At 38.2% G+C, this 26,153-nt stretch overlaps 1 protein-coding gene across 5 annotated transcripts in view; it reads right to left on the bottom strand.

Moving 5' to 3' along the window:
* HERC3 (HECT and RLD domain containing E3 ubiquitin protein ligase 3) overlaps nt 1–26,153 on the bottom strand; it is a 143,218-nt gene that overhangs the window by 52,874 nt on the left and 64,191 nt on the right. For 4 of the 5 annotated variants that reach the window (XM_058432943.1, XM_032140652.2, XM_058432948.1 and 1 more), the window contains 13 exons: nt 25,691–25,782; nt 24,488–24,618; nt 23,754–23,914; nt 21,297–21,373; nt 17,019–17,143; nt 15,049–15,108; nt 11,751–11,862; nt 11,159–11,348; nt 9,196–9,359; nt 8,967–9,080; nt 2,944–2,967; nt 2,762–2,851; nt 1,058–1,228 (listed from right to left, as the gene is read on the bottom strand). In XM_058432943.1, coding sequence (XP_058288926.1) covers nt 1,058–1,228; nt 2,762–2,851; nt 2,944–2,967; nt 8,967–9,080; nt 9,196–9,359; nt 11,159–11,348; nt 11,751–11,862; nt 15,049–15,108; nt 17,019–17,143; nt 21,297–21,373; nt 23,754–23,914; nt 24,488–24,618; nt 25,691–25,782 — 1,511 coding nt within the window. The remainder of the gene's footprint in view (nt 1–1,057; nt 1,229–2,761; nt 2,852–2,943; nt 2,968–8,966; nt 9,081–9,195; nt 9,360–11,158; nt 11,349–11,750; nt 11,863–15,048; nt 15,109–17,018; nt 17,144–21,296; nt 21,374–23,753; nt 23,915–24,487; nt 24,619–25,690; nt 25,783–26,153) is intronic. The other variant, XM_058432949.1, reaches the window with a different exon arrangement.

Below are 26,153 nucleotides of genomic sequence, written 5' to 3' on the forward strand. Positions count from 1 at the left end.
CAGCTCTTAAACTCTATAAACCTAATCCTCAGAACAGCCTTACGCATAGGGTACTATTATCATCCCCATTTCATAGATAATGACTCGGGCAGGCACAGAGCTGCCCGAGCATTCAACAAAGCTTACACTTATGGCTGTCTTCAAGACTGCCTAGAGCAGGACAAGAGTAAAAGTGGGACAGAGACTAGGACCTGGATTACACAGATGCCAGAAGAATACTGCTACAAAGCAAGAACTGCCTCACCTGAATTACCTATTGAAAACGAGCAAAAAGAAAAGCTGTATCAAAAATATAACCCAGAAGTTCTGGGGAGAACAACCAGGCAGATTGATGTGACTGATGCTACTTATTAGGAATTTTGGAAAGGATAACAATATTATGGAGATGATCAGTTCATTTCATGCCTATTACATTTCTGAAAGTGGAACTTATAACAAGATTAGCAATAGGGATATGGAAGTTGTCTGAGGGAAAAGATGAATGACTTTAAACAATCTCAAATAATTCACTAAGTATTTCTGGAATACCTACTGTGTACCAAGCATTATGCCAAGCCCTGGAAATATGCATGATCTATGGATAGAGAAATTTTTTTTCATTTAATAATTTGCAGGTACTAGATGTGCCTCTCATAATAGGCCAATAGCTTCCTAGATGATTTTACTACCTTTCCATTTTCCTATTTTACCTTCTTTCTCTTAAATCTTTGATATCCACAATCTTCCTAAATGACAGCTTAATAGTGGGAATTAGTCAAAGCTTTCGTTTTTGTTGTTGTTTGCTTGTTTTTGATAGAGCTAGAACTGGTACACCAAAGACAGCAGAAGAAGACAAAGAAAGCACTCTAATCTTTCAAATAATCCACTGGTATTTTCATCCAATGTTACATTGAGGTGTTCTGTTTGGTGATTTGACAAAAGGAGGTGATTAAATTCTTGCAAAATGAATGAAAGAATGGCTGCACCCCACAATTTTAATAAGATCACTGCTGCTTAATCAACACTGTTCAAAGAAAAATTGCAAAGGTATTTAGAGGAATACCCTGAAGGAACTCACTTTGAGAGGCTTTTTCAAATCAATATCAGAATGAATGCTCAGCTCTCTTAGGGCATCTCCAACAAGGTTGTTCCTGCGAACGTGAAGGACCAGGAAGGGGCTTCTGGCCAGCAGAGGCTCCAGGGTGAGAAGCATGAAGACATTCTGCAGGTTGGCTCCATTGACTGCCACCTGGAATGGCACAGTCAAGAACACAATTACTCACAGCACATGTGTGAGTTGGGAGAGCAGTCAGCTGTGCTTCTGGACTTGAGGGCGCTGACTGCATCTCCATTTTGTTAATTTTTTTCCCTCTTAACTTCCACAGATTTTGTAAGTTACTTATGTTTATACAGCACATAAGTCTTTCTAATCTGGACTCACAGAAATTAACTAAAACAGTTTATGAGTCATATGATCTATAACCAGGTCCAGGAAAGTGACTTAAACTAGCTGATTAATACTAAAATAGTATCATGCTTGAAGAAACATGGTAGAAAGTAGGTAAAAACCACAACTTTCAAAATGGCAGGAAAAGAAAGCTAATAACCACTTGTCAAAAAGAGTTATTCTTTGAAAAATGTTCATTTCTCTTGAAAACCTCTAAACTGTCAATATCACAGATACAGCAATATGAAAACAAACATATATATAGATAGATGCAGTCAGAGCTGGAAAGAGACAGACAAGCAGACCGTCAGAGAGATGGAGAGGGAAAGATAAATGAAGTTATGTATCTATATCTACCAATGGTAGGAATTGGAGGACTTGAGCTGCTAATTCACAAATGTTTTTGTGGCTTGTCAAAATCAATTATACTTTATAATAAAAATATGTATTTAAAATAGATTATTAAATAAATCTCTATAACAAGTTTTTATTCAACAAAGAATTCTCAAGTTCCATTTAATTCTCTATGTCAGGAGTCAGCAAACTGAGGCCCCACACATCAAATCCAGCCTGCTGCCTGTTTTTTCATAGCTCTTGAGCTAATAATGGTTTCTACTTTTTTTTTTCTTTTGAGACAGAGTCTTGCTCCGTCGCTCAGGCTGGAGTGTGTTGGCGAAATCTCGGCTCACTGAAACCTCCACATCCCAGGTTCAAGTGATTCTCCTGTCTCAGCCTCCCGAGTAGCTGAGATTACAGGTGGGTGCCACCAAGCCCAACTAAGTTTTGTATTTAGAGACAGGGTTTTACCACGTTGGCCAGGCTGGTCTTCCCAACCTCTGATAAGCCCGCCTCGGCCTCCCAAAGTGTTAGGATTACAGGCATGAGCCACTGCGCCTGGCATGGTTTCTACATTTTTTTAATGGGTGAAAAAAATCAAATGAAGAATAATCTTTTGCCACATGTAAAAATGATATAATATGCAAATTTCAACATACATAAAGTTTTGTTGGAATATAGCCATGCTCATTCATTTATATATTGTCTATCAATGCTTTCGTGCTAAAACAGGGTTGAATAGTTGTAACAGAGACCATACGGTCCCCAAAGCTTAAAACATTTACTAAGCTGTCCTTTTGCCAATCTCTACTACATAAATGTGTATTCACCTATGTGTGTTATATTCAACACAAAATTACTGAAAAGTTTCAAACAGTTTTAAGAATTATAACGGAATTTCAACCAAATATGTTTTCTCCTACTAGAAAAAATTACAACTGAATGTCTAGAATGGGAGAAACACAGTAAAAAGAGGAAATAATTTCTAAAATATGATACCTGCATCTGTAGTTCAGCATCTGTCTGCAACATTTTGGTCTTGGCTTGGGCATCAAAGATGAAAGGGTAGGAACAAAGTGTTACAGTATCCTAGAATAAAGCACATTAATGACAGTATTACACTATTCCACAGAAAGTATAGCTGGAAAAATATAAATGCAAATTTAAAAAGGATCATTTACCTGTATTATTGATGGTCTAGCCTTCTGTGTAAAGAAAAATAAAAAGTCTCTTACTTAAATTGTAAAACTTGAATTTTAATCCCTCCAAAAGTAAAATATAAATAACAAAATACAGAATCAATATGACTACTGGCCATAGAACTAACACCATTTGAAAGGCTAAATTTTGAGGGAAAAGATGTTTTGATGGCCACAGAATGAGAAAAAGAGCAAAAGCAATTAAAAAATATTCTTATGCCCATTAAAGGGCATGTCACTAACTCTCCACAATTCACAGCATTAATAGAATTCTCTTTTATAAGAAATCTAATTCCAAAACAGGAGCTTCACAACCTTGACTTCACAGGTTAATTTTTGTTGGGTAAAGTGGACAATACAAATTAGATTTTATTTGTTAAATGATGTTGCATCTTCCTACACACACACACACACACACACACACACACAGACACACACAGACACACACACACACACACACACACACACACACACAGGCTGCTACTCTTAGGAGAAACCAAGTATTTGGAAAGAATTTCAGGTGCTTCTAAAAAGGACTTTATCTAGTAAGCTGTCGCTGACTCAGCACTTAGACTAGTACTTGGCCTACAGAACACATTCCATCAATATGTGAATGCACCTGTGAATAAACTTTGGCGGGGAGTAATGGTAAAAACCCACAACCACAATGAAGGACATCTAGGAGATAATGTTATAGTTTCACTTTTTGTTAAGTTACGTAACAAACATTAACTTAATATTAACTTAATAGAAACAAAAAAAAATCAACAATATAGGTCATGTTGATCTGTAGCAAGAATTCTCAAAGAGAAAACCATGGGTGTGTTCTCAGAGATCTGGGAGTGCTCTATGTATTTCTTAATGATATCCTAAACAAAATTAGTAAAACACATTAAGTTACATTTGTTTGAATAACTGCATTGGCATCATGTTATTATTTAATTGTCCAGGTGTAGTGAGAAAAGAGAGAAGCAGTCTTGGCATGTGGATGCTCCATCTGCACCTAAGAAAAGGCCAATGCGGTCCTGGCTTGCTGCATAAACATGGTTTAACAGCAGTTGAAGGAGAAAACAGAGGTGAGTCATCCCAGCCAGATGGGCGGTGGAACTCAAACACCAGGGCCTGACAGCAGGCAGGCCACATCCACAATGCAACTGGGATTTGGGTTCAATAAGGCATGTTTGATCATCACATAAAATCAATGAGGCTAATTTGCATTTTATTGCTGTTAGAGTTTTGTTTGTATTTAATTTATAAATTTGGTTTGGTTTTATAATTGTACTATATCAGTACTATATGAATAAGCAGCATGTGCCTCCTTTTGTCCTTATGGATATTTAAATAAAATCATTTAAAAGCAATTTTAATTAAAATCTACCCTGTTAACCCTTTATACCTAGGTTCCTCCAGGGATCTTGGCACATTTCTCTAGACAGAAAAACACTAATTGAAGAAACAATTCCAGTCCAGTGAGATCAGGTATGAAATCCTGCATATATAATCCAGACCAATCTTACTCACTCTCATGCCTACATATCCAATTACTTTGAAGTTAGAAATCTAGATGACTAAAAACAAAAAAACAAAACCACACCATAAAACAGCACTATACAAAGCTAAGTCATCTTCTAGTCTAGGTACCTACAAAAGATATAAGCATCCTGGGAAAGAAAGTAGGCTTAAAACTGGTGCCAATATTCAGAATTTCCTAATCTGTTTCTCAGAAGAGATTAGTTTATGCAAAGCATTATCTGCCTATTCTCAAGGGAAAAGAAAGATCTCGAATGTGTGTTGGTCTATAAAGCAAGATAAAGTTTTGGATATTTCAAATATAAAAGTGACTGTGGAAGAAATGATAATAAAAACAGTTCTGGCATTATAGAGTCCGAGCCTACTTAGTATTTTTAAGTACATACTGACATTTTAGTTGGTGTAATGCAGTTATTTCAGACATCAATCAGCAGTTTTGTCTATATTCCTTGGCTCTTTCCAGTCCCACTCCTGTTCTGACTCTCTCCCCCCACCCTCTTCCTATAACCCCCACCTCGAGCCTCCCTGCACCCCTTAAATACCCACCTTCTGCAGCTCGTAGTCCCTCTCAGCATCCCTCACCTGACCCCTTCCCACACCCCAGAGGTGAAGGAACCCAGTTCTGGAATCGGGCTGATCTCCCTACTGCAGAAGGGGAGGAGTTGAGGGCAGGGTCACCATTGTCTCTGTTGAGTGGGATGGCTGGGAAGAAATCCAAAACTGCCTCAGTTAGGAGCCACAACCAAAGCCAGAGAGACACTGCCCAGAGCTGGTGGTCTAGAGAAGTCTCAGGTGAGCCAGCAAGGCAGGCAGGAAGATATGGAAGCCTTACAAAACAGAAGTGCCAGCTCTAAGGAAGGCAAAGGATGGAGCCGTATTAAGTCAAAAGAAGCCGCGAATCTGTAACAAAGGTCTGCTTACACATCCACAGACTTTTCGTAAGTCTGTAAGTTTTTGGATTTGACATATAATAATTTAATTGCGTTAACTTTTATTCTGTGAATACTGAATATTTTAGAAATTCTACTCACACTGATATTTCCATATTATACAAAAGAAATCTGCATGATTTTGTGCCACTATTGCTATTCATAACCTAGAAGGATGCATATGAACTGATAAGATATATGATTATCTCCTGAGAGGCTACTTGTCTTGGACTATGCATTCCTCAAAAATGAGCATCATAGACTTAAAACTAGTAAAGTACTAGTGGACCATATTTCAAGTCTCCCTGCCTGAAACGGGGCTGCGCTGTGACCTAAGCTCATTTTTAAAGTATATGAAATAGAAGCAATGAATAAGTAAATGGGATAGAACAGAAAAATTGGGAATATCATTTTTTTTAAATACGAAGTCAACATTTGCTAAATGTGGCTGCAAGTGGGGCAGGAGGCACTACACGCACACTTGCAGTGCTAGAGAAGAAATACAGCCTCCTCTGCCTTAGGACCTGTCTTGTCTCACACGTGCACAATACTCATAACTGGGGACAAAACACTGCCTGGCTGCGTCTCCTTTAACACATACAGCAAGATGTCCAGCTTTATCTAGCTTTTATTTTTGAAGGATTTACATTGTGGCACTGACTTTCCCCACTTGTGTTGCCCTCTAGAGGAGCCCATCACTCCCACACTCTGTGCTGTTTGGTTTTTAAGTGCAGATAATGGCAAGTTACTGATTGAAGTAAAGGAATCACTACCACCTCTTCTTTACAAGGAGTAAAAATCAGCCACTTTAGAATGTTCCTTCTGCACACATGTGTTAGATCCCTCTGGAATTTTTCACTGCTGCTTCTGGGATAAACACTCTGCAAAGGCAGACACCATATCCATACATGTTTCCACTCCGTGACTAGCAGGCAGACGGCACACATTAGGTGCTCAAGAACTGCTTAGTGAAAAATAGTTATTGAGGGCTTATTATATGCTAAGTACTCTGCTAAGCAAGGTCTTTCCATGCTTTCTCCCATTTAATTTCTACAATTTGTTATAATTCTTATTCACAAAAGAGGATGCTGGGCCTATAGAAATTAGGTAACTTGTCTAAGCCCACGGCCATTAGACCAAAGTGGGGAACTGAACCCAGGTCTTTTTGACTGGAGCATGTGCTCAACAATATACTACACAGCCTCAGCTAGTAACAAGCTAAAAATGCCAATACACATCAAAAAAATCCATTTATTATTTAAAAGTAGTTAAAATAAACAAAAATAACATATGAAATAGCTTTAGTATTTTAAACTCCAAAATATCAAGAAATTTAAAATTCAATTTCTAATAGCATTGTACCTCATACAACAAAAAAAAATCCACAAAAATCACAAAAGGTCACACACTAATTTCATGTAATTTTTCCATATTTCTTTAACAACTATTATAGTTATTGAAGAGATGAGCATCTGTTATTCAAGATCTGATATTTGTTTATCAAATGTTGAGAAAGGAAGTTTAAAATATTGTAAAAGTTACTTAAATATCTCTACTCAGAGACTACTGTCATAATAATCTAGATTTTAACATGAGCAACTTCTTTTTCAGAGTAAAAAAGAATTACAATTTGTCAGACTTATTTTATTCAGCATCAAGTCACAGAAAGGGTAGACAGAAATCAGAAGAATTGACTTTTATTGCTAATGAAATTAGTGGAGAAATTGTTTAACTTCCATTTCCTCATCTAGAAACAAAGCAGTTGGCCTAAATAATTCATCAGGCTTATTTTTCCGCTCATAATGTTATTATTCAGTGAATAATTATTCATAAATTGATAAAAGAGAAGGGCTTATTTTTTAATAATTCCTAAATTTGAAAGTGAAAACAGAGTTCATTACTAGCCTCCATGTTAAATTTCCCAAGTCAACCCATTTAGAACACTCTAACTCATTTATATTAAAAAGTACTGTCCTGGCCAGGCACAGTGGCTTACCCCTGTAATCCCTGCACTTTGGGAGGCCGAGGCTGGTGAATCACTTGAGCTCATGACTTCAAGGCCAGTTTGGGAAACATTACAAAACCCCATCTCTACAAAAAATACAAAAATTAGCCAGGCATGATGGCACGCACCTGTAGTCCCAGCTACTCGGGAGGCTGAGGTGGGAGAATGGCTTGAGCCTGGGAAGCAGAGGTTGCAGTGAGCCAAGATGGTGACACTGCACTCCAGCCTGGGTGATAGAGCCAGACCTTGTCTCAAAAAAAAGTTTTGTTTTCTCAGGGTAATCATAAAATCTTATTTAAAAATAAAACATTGTATGCATTTTTTAAGTCTCTAGAGAAAAAAATACAACATTGTGTCTAGCATTCACCATCTATTATTTGACAAAGAAAACAATCCTGCTTGTTCAGTTAGATCAGCCTATTTAAATGCCTTGCTTTTGGAGACAACTGCTGACTTCCAAAAACCCCACAGGAAAAATATTGCCCTAATATTGGTGATGAACCTGCTACACTGGCAAGGACTCACCTCAAATCTGCTGCACATGGCTTCACAAAATACAATAACCAAATTATCATTCTGTTTTCTGACCTAACTCAAATTTGCACATACTCCACAGACGGGAGATCCTTAAGAGCCTTGCATATATCCCAAGCCGGTGTGCTATCAAAAGGAGCAGTTCCTGCCATGCCAGAGGTGGTAGGCAGGAATCCGCAGGCCCCTGAATGGCATATCTAAAATACGGTGAGACAGCACTTGGTCAGGGATGTGTGACACTTTCACACACATAATTCTCAATCAGAAGGGGCCTACGGGGTCCAGGTAGCTGACATATGATGACTGGAGTAGGCTGTCAGAAGATGATAATTAGCAAATGATCCTTCCTCAATGTCAGGGATAAATTAAGCTGCAGTGGGAATTGTGGCATATATATAAGCCTCATCTAAAGAGTCACTCTTGAACTCCAGCCACTTGGTGTCATATGGGAAGACAGGTCGTGTTGTCAGGTCTTCCAAGTTTCGAGGAAACCTAAAAATTCGTATTTGTATGTGTCTTGTTTTTTTTTTGAAATTATGGTTTAAAAAAACCTAACATAACATGTACCATCTTAAGCATTTTTAAGTGTACAGTTCAGCAGTGTTAAGTATATTCACACTGGTGTACAATTGGATCTCCAAACTTTCTTATCTTGCAAAACTGAAACTATACTCATTAAATAGCAACTCTCCATTTTCCCCTGCCTCCAGCCCCTAGCAATCACCATTCTACTTTCTGTTTCTGTGAATTTGACTACTTTAGATACTCTGATTTTTTTAAAGGGGGCTACAGATAAAATGTGTAACATTCTGGGTGACTACTCATTTATGACTCCTTATAACATTGATGATTACTTAAGGCACTTCCAAGTTTCTAGAATGCAAAAGGCCAGCTGGATGAAGAATAGGTGAGACATTGACATCACAGTCAAAGACATATTATACAGCTCACATGTGCTTTTGTTATAAAAAGACTAAAGCTTTAAAATATGCTTTATGAATTCTTACCATCCCTGCTTGATGCAAGAACCACATGAGGTAGTCTTCCTGAATGTCCACAAGATTGGAAATCTCAGGAATGTAAAATGTATCATATTCCACATGCTTCACTTTAAGATTTACCTAATGAAGAACAAAATACAGACAACTGAAACATGGCTTCTTAGAGAGCATCTCACTAGGACATTTTACCCCACCATCTAATCACCCCCTCCCCACTAGCACCTCCTATGCTCACCTTATATAACTTCTCCAAGAGTTTGAGAGCTGCTGTAATATAATTGTTAAACAGTACAGGAATTAAGAATGTCTTTCTTCCCCTCAGTAGATAAAGGACTGCACCTTTATAGAGGTTTACCAGCTTCATGAAATATTTCGGGCATACCTGAGACCACCAGTTATCTTTAGAAAGAAAGAAAAGACGTATTTCAACATGTAATCTTGGGCAAGTATTTATATCTTCTGCCTGCCAGTTAAAAATTGCTTTGTCTAGAAGATAAACATTAGTCTAAAATACATTTTCCCAAAACTGACTTTAAAAAAGAATCCATTAAAACCTTTTTGTGGAGAACAACAGCTGTACAAGAATCCCTGGAGCTTTTTTTGTAAAGCCTGGTCTGATTTTTTGCGAAGACTCAATCTGAAGGTTAACTTAAAAGTCCAATTCCAGACAACATGTGGACAAGATACACATATTTTGGGCAGGAGTGATGCCCAATGTATTAATCCAAAAAGCATTCTTATGTCCTAGCACTTTTAGCTAGACTGCTCCACTAAATCCTGAAGCAGAAATGCAAAGGATGACACACCACACACCCTAGAAGCAGCACCAATATGGCAACCATTCCCTTCCCTTTAAGAGGTATCATTAGTTGAAAAACTACCATTTTTATTTCTCACCAAAAAATGCTTTCTCATAACCAGACAAGAAGATTATATCACTGGCTTATACTTCATTGGAAATAAACTCAGCCATACTGAAATACTTAAAGAATGAAATAGTATGTCTGAGATTTCCTTTAAAATACTCCAACAAAAAATAAAAAGGTGGTGAGGGCAAGGGACAGATGAAATAAAATGGGCAAAATACTGACAACTGCTGAAGTTGTGTGGTGACTACCTGTAGCATACTCTGTACTTTGGGATATTCTTTTAAATATCAATAGTTAGAAGTCAACAATAAATTAAGTGTAAAATTGAACAATTATGTTATCTTTGTACTGTCCAGCCTGGAAAAATAAAAATGAAAAAACTCTAAAACTTGAAAGTCGGGTAAGATTTCTTCTGAGATTGCCACCTCTCTGTTTCACATCAACTAGAACACCTGAGAAAATGTGCCCCAAAATGCTTTTGATCTTAAAAAAAATTAAGTACTAACATTTTACTAGTGCTTTCATTATTATTTCTGTTTTTATCTCTTCCACAAAGGTGGAGGCAATTTAGAAAAGCCAGTATTCCACCTTTAGGAACACAATCTCTTTATTCATGGCGAGACCACACTCAAGTAACGTCCCAGTTCATCTGGAACACAGAAGTTACTGAGCTGCAATGATACCTAACAAAATTTACCAGGGGGGGAAAAAGTAAAAAGCCAGGTGATAGACTTCCTGCACTTGATTAATAAAAACATTTCAGGTGCTACTCCCATGAAAGACACTCTCCAAATCACTGAGGAACGGAAGGTTTTTATCTCAGCAAAGTGTCCGGAGCCTGCAAAAATCAGTGTGGACTCAACTGTCCTAAAAAAGAAAAACAAAACAAACATTTGGTAAGTCCACACTAGGTCATTTTCTTCCTCTCCTTTTTTGGAGACCTCTGTATCACCAAAACTGTTCACTTCACTCCCATCCCCTAAATTAGACATAGGAGAAAGACCAATGTACAGTAATACTGAGGTCCTATTTACTATAAGCAAATGTGGTAGAAAAAATAGTTTCAAGTTAAATAAATTAGGTTTGTGAATACTATAAAATCAAGATTATTCTGGCACGAGTCATTTCAAATAATCTAAATAATGGTTTTATTTTCAACTTGAAAATAGGGTTAGCTAAAAATTAACAGCAAAGAAAAAAAGGTTTTAAGTGTTAAGGATATTAAATGGCAACAAATAGATTCTTGGATCTCAATCCACTGAGAGCCAGGAGTCATACCAACAAAACAAATGACCACAAAACCACTGATATCGAGGTTAGCAAATTCACCTAGTACTTTGCTGGGGTTTGTATCCAGCCGAAGAATGGCCATAGCCAAGGGAATAGTCAATGTTATATAATACTTGGAATCCTGGAGTAGGGGAAACTCAGGTAGTATTAAATAGATTCTCATGGCTTCAACATCTGGTGGTGAGCTTGACAACTGGGGAATCAGACAACTTTCAAAACTGTTCAAAATCTGTATGAGGGAAAACAGTAATGAGAAATTCAAACATACTTGAGATCTAGTTAACTTTCTCTAAGTTCATAAGCTATTTGATAGACTCAACTCTCATTCACTCACTATGCACTGAGAACCTACTATGAGCCCGACACTGGTCTAGGCCCTCAGTACACATCCATGAAAAGAAAAGCCAAGGATCCCTGCCAGTGCAAACTGTATATTCTAGAGGAGCACTGCCTTGGAAAGGTTTAAGCCAAAAGAAAGCAAAAGGTAGGTCTAATTCCCAAAGTAAATACTTTACAAAATTAAGATTTGGAGACTTTCACTTTTTCATCTTACTCTTTTTCTCTTGAAATTGAATTCATCAATACAAAAATGCATTTTTAAGAATGCACTTTACAAATATAAGAAACATACCTGTTCTAGAATCATGGAGTGCTGAGAGTTCATTAACTTCTCAAATAACACTCTAGTTGAGTTCAGGTCAATCCCAGGGATTTTGGGACTCGTTTTAAAATGTTCATCAATTCTAAACAAACAAAATCAAAAAAGTATGTAATAAAAGAAAAAGCAAACACTCTGATAGGAATTATAAACAAGTAAACAAAATACTGTGTTCTTACCAATCAGATTTAAATTTGATCTGGCAGATAAGATCCACAAAAATACTACACTTTGCATAAATCTCAAAATAATAAACCCAAAATACAGAATATTATTCTTTCACAAAGAATAAACCCCACTGGAATTCCTTTTACAAGAATTTTCAAATTTTTAAATCTGTTTTCCTTCAAGTCAAAGTACAAGGACTGTCATAACAAGTTAAGGCTATCTTGAAGTTTATAAACAAATAATTATTTCCCTGATTTCATCTTGTGTTTTTTGGTTTTTTTCTGTATTTGTGGCTCATTGAACTAGATGTAGATGTAGATGCTGTGGCTTGGTGCAAATAACATCCCCTGTGCAAATTGGTCCACTGATCAACAAATGACAGTAGAACTTCCTTGTTGAAAGCCTTTCTTACCAAAGTATTTAAAATAAAAATGATCTATAGTGAATGCAAAGTTAATGTCTCTCATCATTAACACAAAGGATACAATTACATTCACCCAAGGACTAATTTCATTGCTACTATTTTTAACTTTCTAGCAACTAAATCATTTTTTTAACCTTAAATAAAATCTTAGCATTTTTGAGACTTAGAGAATATCTCATATATCCCGCTCTTGAACCTACCCCATCTGTTAATATACAAGAGCTATCTATTTGCAAAGCAGGCTTCTGTTTTTGAGTAATGGACACATTCAGATGATTTTAATACACTCTGACAGCAATGTTATAATTTTTGAAAACATAAAAGAGTTTCTAACATTTTAAAAAATCATAATTATATGTATTGGAACCCCTATGCTCAAATGAAGATAAATTGCTTGTACTTTGTTTTTTAGGTCTTTCGTTGTTGTTGTTATTGTTTTTAAAATAAATCTGCCCAAAATGTAGAAATGAATTCTGGTTTCCCATATGTAATTTTCCATATGCTTACAGGTACTTTTTGCTATGCTGTTGAGAAAACAAAAACAAAATGTTTTATCTATACGTATTTATTGCTTTGTAAATCTGGTCTTCATTTTGATTGGTTTCCTGTGATGCATCCTATGTACGCTACAGGAGTAGACTTTCTGAAATATACAGATGTCAGTTTGAAAAAAAATAAAAGGCTTTCCCCACAACTCTATACGAAATCTGTGATACTAAGGATGAACAACCAAACAAGTCTGGCCAAGAGCCCTTCCCAAATGTCATGAAAGCTATCCATCTAGAACAGGGTTTCTCAACCTTGGCACTATTGACTTTTGGGGCCAGAGGATTCTTTGCTGGGCAGGTGGGAATGAAGGATGTTAAGCAGCATCCCTGGGTTGTACCCACTGGATGCCAATAGCAAGTCCCTCCCCATTGTACCAACCAATAATGTCACCAGAAATTGCCAAATGTCCTTTGGGGAGCAAAATCACCCTGGTTGAGAACCCCTGTTCTGGAAGGCCAACATCAGTACAATCCAGAATATCTTTCCCTAGAGGAAAAAACTAATTACTAAATATGAAATGAATTGGGTGAGCTCATCCCAGCTGCCTTAATTATAAAAGTAAATGACTTTATAATCTCTAAATGTAACCAAAGAGAGTTTCTGAAGTGACCTCCTGGAACCCAGCTAGGGACTCATTTGTGGGCAGAGGGTGGTGATGGTTGAATTTAGGAGTCAACATGACTAGATTAAGGAATACCCAGATAGCTGGTAAAGTATTATTTCTGGGTATGTCTGGGTCAGTTTTCTGTAACAGACTGGCATTTGAATTAGTGACTAAGTAAAGAAAATCCATCCTGATCCAGTGTGGGTAGGCACCACCCAGTCAGCTGAAAGCCCAGAACAAAAAGGCAGAGCAAAGACAAATTCTGTCTCTCTCTCTTCTGGAACTAGGACATCCTTCTTCTCCTGCCCTTGTACATCAGAACTCCAGGTTCTGTGGTCTTTGCACTCCAATACTTACACCAGCAGCCCCCACCCATTTCTCAGGCCTTCAGCCTCAGACTGAGAGTTACACCATCAGCTTCCCTGGTTCCCAGGCCTTTGGACTTATACTAAGCTATGAGGCTGGCTCGCCTGGTTCTCCAGATTACAGATGCCTATGGCAGGATCTCTCAACCTCCATAATCAGCTGAACCAATTCCTGCAGTAAATCCCCTCTCTTCCTCTCCCTCTTTCTAGATACATCCATCTATCTATTTCTCTCTCTCCTATTTGTTCCGTTTCTCTGAAGAACCTTGACTAACACAGGGATCGAGGGGTAGGGGTGGGATTCACACACTGAAATGAAGTCTAATTCATCTTGAGATCTCATTAGCCTGGTCACTGGCAGAAAGGACTGAGAAATAATTAGGACTTGGGATTACCAAAGATCCAAACCCATGACAAGACCCTTTTGCTGCATCAGGTTCCTGAGGGAGATATTTGCAGAAGGGATAAGGCTAAGCAAATAAACATTCTGTTTACTACTGGGGAGTTCAACCTCAAATATAATTCTCTGGTGAGCTGGGCTGGACCTAAATCCAAGGAGCCCCTGAAGCCTCCTTAGAATTACTCCCTGAAATTCACTCCTTTTGAGAGAAAAAAATAAAAAATAATAAAAATTTAAAAACTGTGGCAAAGCAAACCAAAGAAATCAAGAAAATTATCTGAGGAATTAAGAATTTAAAATTATGACACATCTTAGAATACTCTGAAAATCTTACTGATGATTCTACCAATTATTTCTGAGATACAGTCTCTCTCGGCAATCTGCTTTTCTGCCATCCAGGTATGAATCAGCATTGCTCTTCCTGAAGTCCTCTCATTACCATTATTAGGCATTCCAATTTTTGTGCAAAGCATCAGCTTACCCATTAAATTAAGGCCAACCACCATCAAAGAGAAGAAAAGTCTCTCACAGCCTTTGCTGAGTAAGTATTTGCATCACATGTGGGGTTTTAAGAAACTTTTTTTAAAAAGATGGGGCCTCACTATGTTGTCCAGGCTGGAATTCAGTGGCTATTCACAGGCATGATCATAGCATCCTAAAGCCCCAAACTCCTAAACTCAAGCAATCCTCCTGTGTCAGCCTTCCAAATAGCTGAGACTACAGGTACACATGAGGGTTTTTTAAGGCTCTAAGTCACTTACTTTTTTTCAAGAAAACTTCCATTCCAACAGGCTGCAGAAGATAATATCTGAACAACACCACTGCTCAAAGAGAAGAAGGGAAGGAGAAGCCTTTAATAATTACAAATAAATGGTTATTTAAGCATCAACAATAAAGTAATCATCTACTCAAGGATTTCATTAATAGCAGCTCTTTGCCGGGCGCGGTGGCTCACGCCTGTAATCCCAGCACTTTGGGAGGCCGAGGCGGGCGGATCACGAGGTCAGGAGATCGAGACCATCCTGGCTAACACGGTGAAACCCCGTCTCTACTAAAAATACAAAAATTAGCCGGGCGTGGTGGTGGGTGCCTGTAGTCCCAACTACTCAGGAGGCTGAGGCAGGAGAATGGCGTGAACCCGGGAGGCGGAGCTTGCAGTGAGCCGAGATTGCGCCACTGCACTCCAGCCTGGGTGGCAGCGAGACTCTGTCTCAAAAAAAACAAACAAACAAAAAAAAAATAGCAGCTCTTTGTCAGCTGAAGCTTTGGAAAATGTACATTTGCTTTAGAAAAACAGGATGTCACATCTCAAAATGAGGAAGAACTTAAGTTTTCCATGTTAGGAAAAAAAAAGAGTATCAAAGCTCCTGAAAGAAAACCTCTTGTCCCAATAATGTTCTTGAACATTTTTCTACCACCAACCATCTAAGAAGTGCCCTAAACTCCAAAGAGAAACACAGAATAAAACCAAAAAAGAGAAGCCAAGCTGTTACTTCCTGAACACAGAAATTATCTTTGCAAATTAATAACTGAAAAATTACTTCTATTTTGCTACATATCTGAGACGGAAATTAAAAAATAGTGAAACAAGTGCTTATTCCCATTACCTTCTATTATACAGGCTCTGGGGAAACAGCTAATTCTGAGGACCCAAAATGAAACTGGACATCAGGAACCCTGGGCCTTTCCATTCAGTGTAAGGAAAAGGGAAAGAATAACACAAATATACGGCTGGGGAGGGGATTACAGTAGTTTCTGTTAATCACAGAATTTAGGTCAGGAAAGATCTTTAAAGATCATTTCTTCCATCCATTCATTTTATAAATAAGAAAACAGAAAACTAATGGTAAAGTGTCACTGTTTCCCTTGCTGGACCCCAGCTAGCCCTCATCTCCTCTCCCCTGCTACCCTTCCAGCCTGAGCTCCTTGGCAAAGCCATCCTAAGGTTAGAGGGATTCTGAAGACTGCCACAGAGCTGCTCTAGGGCATTCCTAATGCTCTCTCACTCAAAAAGTTACTAGCTCAAGTGCCTCAAAGTTTAGAGTCCTGGTCATTTGGCCCACTACAGTCTATGTCATAATGCAGGAACCATTATGTACGTTTCTGGGAATAACCACAACTTAGTGCACAGAGCTTGATTTATTCTTCCCAAGAATCAGACTTTGCAGAAAAAGTGGAGAGGCTGAGGAAAGCCAATGAAAATGTGTAAAAATGTGCAAAGGAAAACTGTCCTTTAAATTTGATAAAAGGTCTCAATCCTACTTACTGTTGGGTTTTTTTTTTCTATGACTCTGAATTACCATCTCAATCATTTTGAATAGGAAAATGCTAGAAATTATTAAGATTAGGTAAGATAACAGCTATCTCAGATTTGGGATGTTTTGGAACATGCATACGCTAAAACCCATGGGAGTTACACAACCATAACGCTAAGCTCTCTTAGCAGAATCACCAACTCAGACCTTCATCAGTCAGGATTTTTAAGATCTTACAATAAACAAGGCAGGTTGAGGCATATACTGTGTGTGAGAATTGGGGATCCATCCATCATGCTATTTGGGGCTAAGGAGATCAACCCTGAAATAGTAACCAAAAAAAAAACCATGATTCCCTATAATGTAAAACCCCATTTACATTCACAGTATCAATATGCAAGTAGGGAAAATCACACTAAGCTAAAAAGTTATAACATACTTTGTGGAAAACAAAATGAAGACAAGCAGCCACATACTTGATTGTATTTGCATTACTGTGTTCTGAAAGTTTTTGTCTCCAAACCGCTATGGTTTCATCATTTATTAAACTGGTATAATGTGCTTGGTTCATAGTCCTGAAGTCAACAGCAGGAGAAGAATTCTGGAGAATTAAATGTAACAGTAAAAAGAAGATAATACGTAGCATGGATCTTGTCTCCTCTCCTTTCTCCCACATATTCTCCATTTTATGTTTCACTTATGATCTAAATGCTGCGGTGTGCCACCCAGATCCCCTCCATCCTTCAGAATGGAGGCTCCTGACAGATCCCAGCTGGGTTACTGTCCAGGACTTGGCATTGACTGTTGCTTCACTATCACATCCAATGGCAGGTAGAGGCGTAGTATAAAGGTCCAGCCCACTTGCCTCAACTCAGGACTGGCTGAAGGACCATCACAACTTCAGTGCTCCTCATGGGACTGGCTGAGGCCTCTGTTTTAACTGAATTGCATTTCAACCCCTCCTTCTGTGCAATCCTGCCTCCTTCATCCCTCAATAGATGTTTTTCTAGAGAGCACTCTCCCAAAAACCTTTGAGTCTCAGGTCTGTTTCCCAGAGAAACCAAGTCATTATAATTTTCCCAGACTTCTTTCCCCTTTGCTTTGAATCACCATAACAGCAGGTTTTTAAGGTATTAGTCATCTGCCATAAATGTCTGCCAAACTTCAACAAAATGTATTACAAAAGAGCCAGAGTTCAGTTATAATCTATATGACAAATAACCTATAAAAACAATGACTCTTAATTTCTTGCTTCAAGTATATAGCTATTATAAGAAAAATGGCAGAAAAAGATGTTAATAATGTATGTCCTTGAAAATTCCAAATGCTGCCCAACACTGTACATCTTTTATTCGGTGAGATTAAAGAAAAAAAACATAATAAGCACTTTCCTTTTCTAAAATTGCTTGTTTTCAACTTATTTTCCCCAAGCCTTGTTCTTGATTGAGAACTAAGAAAAAGTTGATGGTGCTTTGTACTCCTATTCTTATCTCCAGTGAAGAGGAGAAAGGTAATATTAAAGCACTCATTCATCAGCTCATGAGATTTTTTTTCTCCTTTGTACCTACACATAAAAACATAACTTTCAAAGTAAATTTTCTTGGTTACTTTCCCATAGCTTCAAGTTAAGGTATCATTATGGGAGGAAAGAGTAGAGCATGTAAGAAAACAGAGATGCCTGACAAAGTTTGTGATCACCTGGTTATTGGTAACTATTCTACTAAAATGGCCACAGATATCTATTGAGAGAACAAAAATCATCTTGAAGTACATACAGGAAACTCATAATCCAAAGCGGATGCTGGAGTACACACAGAGATTGTCTTTCTACCTCCTTGTAAAACCACTGTTGTTATGTAAATTTTATTTATTTCCCTCATTCAAAGGGGCAGCTGAACATCAATTCTAACACAAACCTATAATAATATACAGACTTGGAACTATTTTCTCATTCCTTATCATATGTCCAATAAACCAGAGACGCCTTGGGTGAAGTACAAGTTCAGAATCACTTAAAGAACCAAGAAAAGACATCATTCTTCCTGTCTTTAATACATACAGGCAAAAACGGAAAAATTGCTCTTAGGTCAGTGTTTCTCAACTTTGGCTGGACTTTGAATCACCATGGGAGTGTTCAATAATCCTGATGACCAAGTCATACTCCAGACCAATTAAATCAGAATCTCTAGAGTCATCAGTATTTTGTAGAGCTCCGGTGATTCCAGTAGGCAGCCAAGGTTAAGAATCACTGTTCTAGGAAAAAGAAGATTATGAGATAGACACACACACAAACACACACACATGCACACACAATTCTAACAATCCCAACCACATTCCCTCTTCAGTTCTATCCAGGGAACAAAACGACAGGAAAAGGAGATGCTATGGTTTACATTCACTGAATTCCCAAGACCTAGAATCAGTGTAGCAAAGGAGTATCTGAATATAACTCCTTCCCTCCCTTCTTTCACCTAAGGCCTGGCAGTAATGAATGAGTCAGCCTTTTATAAAAATAGAGGCTGTGGCCGGGCGTGGTGGATCACGCCTGTAATCCTAGCACTTTGGGAGGCCGAGGATGGTGGATCACTTGAGGTTAGGAGTTCAAAAGCAGCCTGGCCAACATGGTGAAACCGGTCTCTACTAAAAATACAAAAAAAATTACCCAGGCATGGTAGTGGACGCCTGTAATCCCAGCTACTCAGAAGGCTGAGGCAGGAGAATCGCTTGAAACCAGGAGGTGGAGGTTGCAGTGAGCCAGGATCACACCATTGTACCCCAGCCTGGGCAACAAAGCAAGACTCCATCTCAAAAAAAAAAAAAAAAAAAAAAGAGGCTGTAACTATACAGGTGCTTTTTCTTGGTTCTTTAAGTGATATGGTAACAGGGTAAGCATATGATTTGATCAGTCTCTGTATCTAAATCATTTCTGGTTAATAGTTTAAGTAAATGTGAATAGGTTTCAGTTTCAAAAGAAAGAGCAACATCTTCTTAAGTAATGTTTACTTTCCTTTTTCTTTGTGATCTTACGCTTTTCATGCATACCTATCCCTCTTTCCAGTTGTTTAAACTTTAACCTGCCCTGTCTCTCTAATAGTATGCTACTTCACTTCCTTCTCATCAGTGTGTTGTTTTCCAGGCCCAAGGTGTTAATTACAATAATAAAAATCAGTTACATATATCAGATACTATATTTACAAAAGAAAACTAAATTTCATGTTAAATTTCACAGGAAAATTAAAGTTGGATACTATTTAATAATACTGTTCAATACTAGTCAGTTTCTAGGGGAAATAAATATTGAAAACTCTACTACTTATGGACAAAAACTGATTATCCTCCACAGAGTCAGTGTCTTTTGTATTTTGTTTTATTGACATCGTGAAGAAACAAAGAAAAACCTCAGGTTTCCTCAGGATTTCTCTGTAATACACACCCTGAGGCTGGGTCTAAAATAAGTCTACGGCAGCAGTTCCAAATCATGCCAGATGGTAGCACTAAGCCACCTTCTTCAGGCACCTGACCTGGAAAATAGCTAATCATCAGCTTCAGCTGTCCAGCCTACAGCCTCGGGCTCCACCAGGACCTTTTCCAACCAAATCATAGAATCAGAGTGACTAGACAAAAACTTTGTGTACTTAAAGATAGCTAAGTATCACACTAATAGAGAAAGTTTCCAAGACGGAAAGAGCCCCTGGTTTCCACAGTTGCTCATTTTCTTCCCAGTCAATTCTGACTCCTTTTTCATCACTAACAGCCCATTCCCTTGCTCCTCCAGGAGAGTATAAGGATCCATGCACCACTCAGAGCTGGTCCTGTTGAAATGTTTGCTGAATAAAAGCAGGAAGGGTGGGGAAGGAGAAGAGGAGAGAAGAGGAGAGGAGAGGGGAGGGGAGGGGAGCGGAGGGGAGAGGGGAGAAGGGAGAGGGAGAGGGAGGGGAGAAGAGGGGGGGGAGGAGAGAGGGAGGGGAGGGAGGAGGGAGGAGGGAGGGAGGAGGAGAGAGGGGGGAGGAGGGAGGGAGGGGAGAGAGAGGGAGGGGAGAGGGAGGGAGGGAAGAGGGAGAGAGGGGAGGGGAAGAGGGAGAGGAGAGGAGGGGGGGGAGGGGAAGGAGTGCAGCACTGACAACAAATCTGTGGAGTTTTTTCAGACTGAATTCCTCCAGCAACGAAGAGTGGAAGGAATTCCAGCCCTGTCACAGAAACCTGGATCCACACTCTACCTTCAAGCAGAAAGACAATGTCACACTGTCTTTATCCACTACAGTGATGCAGGAGACAATGGGAGGGAAATTTTGGTGTCATGTCATGAGCAGATTACAAATAATAAAAATACATCTGAAAACTGTCGTATCTCTTACATACGTATATATACTCAATCACATCAAACAAACCCACCAAGTTGTCAAATACCTAGCATTTGTTGCCACTTAACAGGGAAGAAATGGAAAACCAAATAATGCCAAAGTAAGCACAAACTCCCTAGGCATCCTTTACAGTGTTTCTGGAACAAGTACAAATATAAATAAATAATTTCAAATTGTAAATTAGAACTCCATAATACCAGGAGAATTGTTGGCACTTCAAGGGAGCCAAATGGAGACAACTTCTTCCAGATTTAGTTTGCTTATTTTAGAAATAACATAGGATTGGTAGAAACAAAGAGTAACATTGCTCTTTATGTTGTAATTACTTGTTAAAATAAATATTGGTTCACTATTATTCCTACCTGGAAATAAGAGTCACAAGAAAAATTTTACCTCGTATTTGGAGCAAAGTACAAAAGTTTGGTCTCCTCCAGAGAAGATCTGCTTAACGATATGATATTTAAAGCGATCTGTCAAAAAAAAATTCCGAAAGCATATTTTTCATTAATTGAAGTTTCTCCTCGATCCCCTTTTCTACTGTTGCAGAATATGCTTCAGAGTGGGTACCTATCCATTTTAATTGTGTCACAAGTAAGAAATCTCCCCTGGCTCACTGCCTAGGACTGTTTCTACTTCAATTAAAAATAAACATATAAAATAGTATCCTCCACTCTAACTCTTCTTCTGCCCCTCCCCAACTGCCAGCGAATCCTGACCTCGTTTCTCTTTTTCATTCTAACTCTGTCATGCCACTGACCTGAAATCTGAAATGGGCACTACTCTTTATGGTAACAAATAATTCAGCATGTGAGTGTGGTGGGCCCACGCCCCTTCGGGACGAATCTTGCCGTGGAAGGACCTCCATTTCCTGCTCCCTGCTTTACCTCCCATCACACTGTATCCACGGTGACACTCTCCTACTACCACGTTGCCTTTATTTCTAATACACCACAGTATTTCACATCTCGGTGCCTCCTCCCTCTGCTGCCCCTGGCACACGGGATTCTCCATGAATGTGCCCACCGAGAGCATAACCTGAATGTGCTTCTGGAACTGCACCTTGGTGGTGCTCACACCAACTCCCTCACAGTCCTCTACACCTGGCTAACTCCAAATCATCCTTCGAGGCACAGCTCAAACTTCCTCTAACCACAATACTCCTCCATGCCTTCCTCTGTGCTCCCACATTACCAAGAGGGTTCCTAAAACCATGTCATTTACATAATTGACATTTACCTGCTTATGTTATAAAATCATTTTGGCAAACATCCAAGCACAAATTTAGGACCACGGAAGTCAGGTTATAATTCAACTTCAAAAATTTGTGGCTTCAAAATAACCAAAAAACACTTGAGTTGGTAAACTTCCTAAATAAATGTATTCCACATCTGAGTACAATGTCTTGGAGAAAAGAATTTACAAATTACACAGAAGAGGACACAAAGCCATTCTTTTGCTTTTGGGAACATCACCCAAACAAAATCTTTTTATTTATATTTTAAGTTGCACTACATTTCAGATGCTCATATATTCATTCCAAAAATGTCTCCTGAGTGACAAGTTCATGCCAGGTCCTGTGCAGTATGCTAGCTTTACAAAAAGGAAAAGAGTTTGTCTGTGTCCTTGAGTTTCTTATAATCCAGTACTAAAACTTATGATGGTTACTGTTTCAAACAAATTCCTGATCAAGGCATAAGGGTGTCACTTTATCGACTTCAAAATCAAAATTAATTATTAAATTACACTTCCTTTTAATGATTCTCTAGCTCCATTTCAGCCTCAGACTTATTATTTCAAGGTGAAGCAGTCATTCAATATTAATGACTGCCTTACTTTGATTTCCAATGAAACCAAGACTGCTATTTATTTTTTAAGGGAAGAAAAATAAATGGCATAAAAAGAAATCACATCATGTTATATACCAAAACACCAACAGCAAAGTAGAGGTAACATAGTACACAGGATTTAGAATGACCTGGGTTTAAATCTTGCCTCCAGAATCTATGTGATCTTGGGCAAATTACTTGACCTCCTTAAGACTTTGTTCCCTTATCTCTAACATGGGGATAACAACCACTAACTAGTTCTTAGGTTATTTTGAGAGCTTTGCATAGTAATGAAACGTCATTAAACATTCAGCACGTGTGAACTCTCATTATTAGCAACAACAATAAAATGTATACACCACTACCACCAAGGTCTGTGGAAACAAAATAACTGGTATAGTTTGAATGTATGTTCTGGTCAAAACTCACGTTGAACTGCAGTAATCCCCAGTGTTGGAGGTGGGCCATGGTGGGATGTGTTTAGATCATGTGGGCGGATCCCTCATGAATGGCTTGGGCCATCCCCTTGGTGATAAGTGAGCTTTTTTCTGAGTTCACATGAGATCTGGTGGTGTAAAATGTATGGCACCTCCCCTCCACTCTTTCTCTTGCTCCTGCTTCTGCCATGTGAAGTGTCTGCTCCTTCTTCGCCTTCTGCCATAACTGTAAGATTCCCGAGGCCTCCCCAGAAGCCTAGCAGATGGCTGCATCATGCTCCATGTAGGGCCTGCAGAACTGTGAGCCAATTAAAACTCTTTTCTTCATAAATCACTCTGTCTCAGGTGCTCTTTATAGCAATGCAAGAACGGCCTAACACAACAGTATTTCCTGATTTATTTATTCTCTAGGATCTCAACTATACAGCTTCATGCATAGTAAGTATTGAAGTTATTAATTGATGTTAAAAAATACCTTATCTTCATTCCCTCCAAAAGACCTCAAAGTAAGTAACAGATACGTATTCTGTAAACAACTGTTTTCATCACTTAAAATACCATTAAATTCCAGAGACAGTCATTCTTACCAGCTCGGGCTGAAAGCTGGCCACTGTGGGCAGCCCAGTAACCCTTGACAGGAGATGGGCACTTAACATTACAAGTGTGCCCAGTTCCTAATTGACCTCTTGCTCCACAACCAAATGCATAGATGAGTCCGGAAGAAGGCACGAAGGCTAGGGTATGTTGTCTGTGAAAAAATAATTTAACTCATCAGCATAGTTTCTACTAATGTGGATGTACACTCTGACTCTGACTTTTAGCTTCCACATGTGCACAGCACAGGGTACTCCTATAGAGCCGTCCCCATGTTAACACATGACTCTTCTTGCAGCGGCTGCTCTCCATTATACTATCCTTCTCTAACACTCTAGATCATGAGAAGGGTGGCAAGTCAGGAAAGAGCTGAATGATCTGCTGCATGTGGCCTCTAAGATGAACGGAGAGAAGCAGGGTAGACTCAGGCAAAAATTTCCAAGAAGTTATTTGGGACTCTCTCACTTTTCCTTTCTTTATCCCTTCCCCACATCCTGCTACTCTTTATCCCAAAAGAAGCCTAATGTCTCCGAGTTGCTCTGCTTATCTAAAACCCTTCCTTGCCACACTCTACCAAGGTCTTTCTCCACATTTCACCATAGGCATGCATGCAGTTAAGATCTCTTAAAATGACGGTGACTAGGTATAATCACATTCTTCATCACTACAAAGATAAGACCAATTTCTGGGTCCTAGCGAATACAAGGAAGCTTTGAGGAGCACTCACCTGCCACAAGCAATCTGAGTTACTTCACTGCCCATCAGCTCTAGAACTCTTCTAGGATTAACCTCATCATTCATGGAGTCATGTCCAAGTTGCCCACAGGAACCAGCGCCAAAGGTAAACACACCTCCACTCTAACAAGGAACAAACACCATAGGACTTCACTGTATCTTTAAGGGTACACCTCTAAAACCTGTATACAAAATGCCTATCACAATGTGCACAAGAGCACTACATTCACTTGACACTTGGCCAAAATCACTTTGTAAGGATGTACATTAAATAGAAAAATACTAAAAAGGGACTTTCAGACTGCATCTTTATGGAACAAAGATAGCACTACTCAAAGGAATGTGTGCCTTCTGTAAATTTTTAAAATTGTTTAAAAGTACAATGATGTGTTAGGAAGCAAAATTTTAAAAAAGGAGAAACAAGGAGCTAGGCTAAATGAGATGATTTTACATGATCATTCACGTGTAAGAAATTAAGTGCTCTACAAATTCCTTGGTAAGTAAGCTGTTTTTTTAACAGCTGTATTTAAATAAATGTTAAGGCATTTTATCAAAGTGAACCTAGAATAATATTTATTCAATATAAAAATACATTTTCATTCTCTCTAGAATGTATTTAGAAGCAAAAGAAACACAATTATTTTAAAACATTAAATTGCTGTTTCTTTTTTATATATTTAAATGACTTGTTTTAAAGGAACATAGGACATCATTTTATATATATTATATGTAATATATAATATATATATAAAATAACAAATAAAAATAACAAAGTGCTATCTTTGTTCCATAAAGAACCAAGGAATTTATATATATATAAATATATATATATAATGTAGATTTATATATATTTAAATCTACATTTTATATATATAAATATATATACATTATATTTATATATATAATCTACATTTTATATATATAATCTACATTTTATATAAAATCTACATTATATATATAATCTACATTATATTTATATATAAAATCTACAAGATTACAAAAGAGGATAACACAGACATATAAAAAAGTAGTCTTTTTCTATTCCTTTGGAAAACAACAAACCCAAATAAAAGAGAGCATTCAATTTCAAGCCACAATACTGTAATCACACACCATCACTACACTAACATAATCAAGCAATTCTAATCACCCATCTTATCCCCAGCACCAAAGTAGAATACTCTGAGCTCCTTACCTTTGTGAGAACTGCTGTGTGTTCTTCTCCACAACTAATATAGACAACTTTTTGCGTGCGTAAGAGCTTTACATGGCATGGAGATTCTCGATCTAGAATAAATTAAATATCAGAGTATCACTACCATTTGCCTTTGAGATGAAATACACACAACTATCTTGGCATGAATTTTGGATTCCTGACGCATGTTCAGTTTCCTGCCTGCATCTGTACTTGGATATCCAACAGACTTCTCAGTTTTAATTTACCTAAAACCTACCTCATGGTTTCCCTACACTCTCCAACCCTGCCCACTCTCCAGCTCACTTTACTACACACAGTTTTCCCCATTTCAGAAACAGTCATTTTGCCCTTCCAGCAGTTCCTTTATTTCAAACCACACATCCAACAATGAACAAAACCAACTGGCCTCATCTTCAAAATACGTTTAAAATCTGACTTTACTCCCACAACCTCCAGGCTG

This window comes from Hylobates moloch, unplaced genomic scaffold (genome assembly GCF_009828535.3).
Source record: "Hylobates moloch isolate HMO894 unplaced genomic scaffold, HMol_V3 SCAFFOLD_2, whole genome shotgun sequence".
NCBI lineage: Eukaryota > Metazoa > Chordata > Mammalia > Primates > Hylobatidae > Hylobates > Hylobates moloch.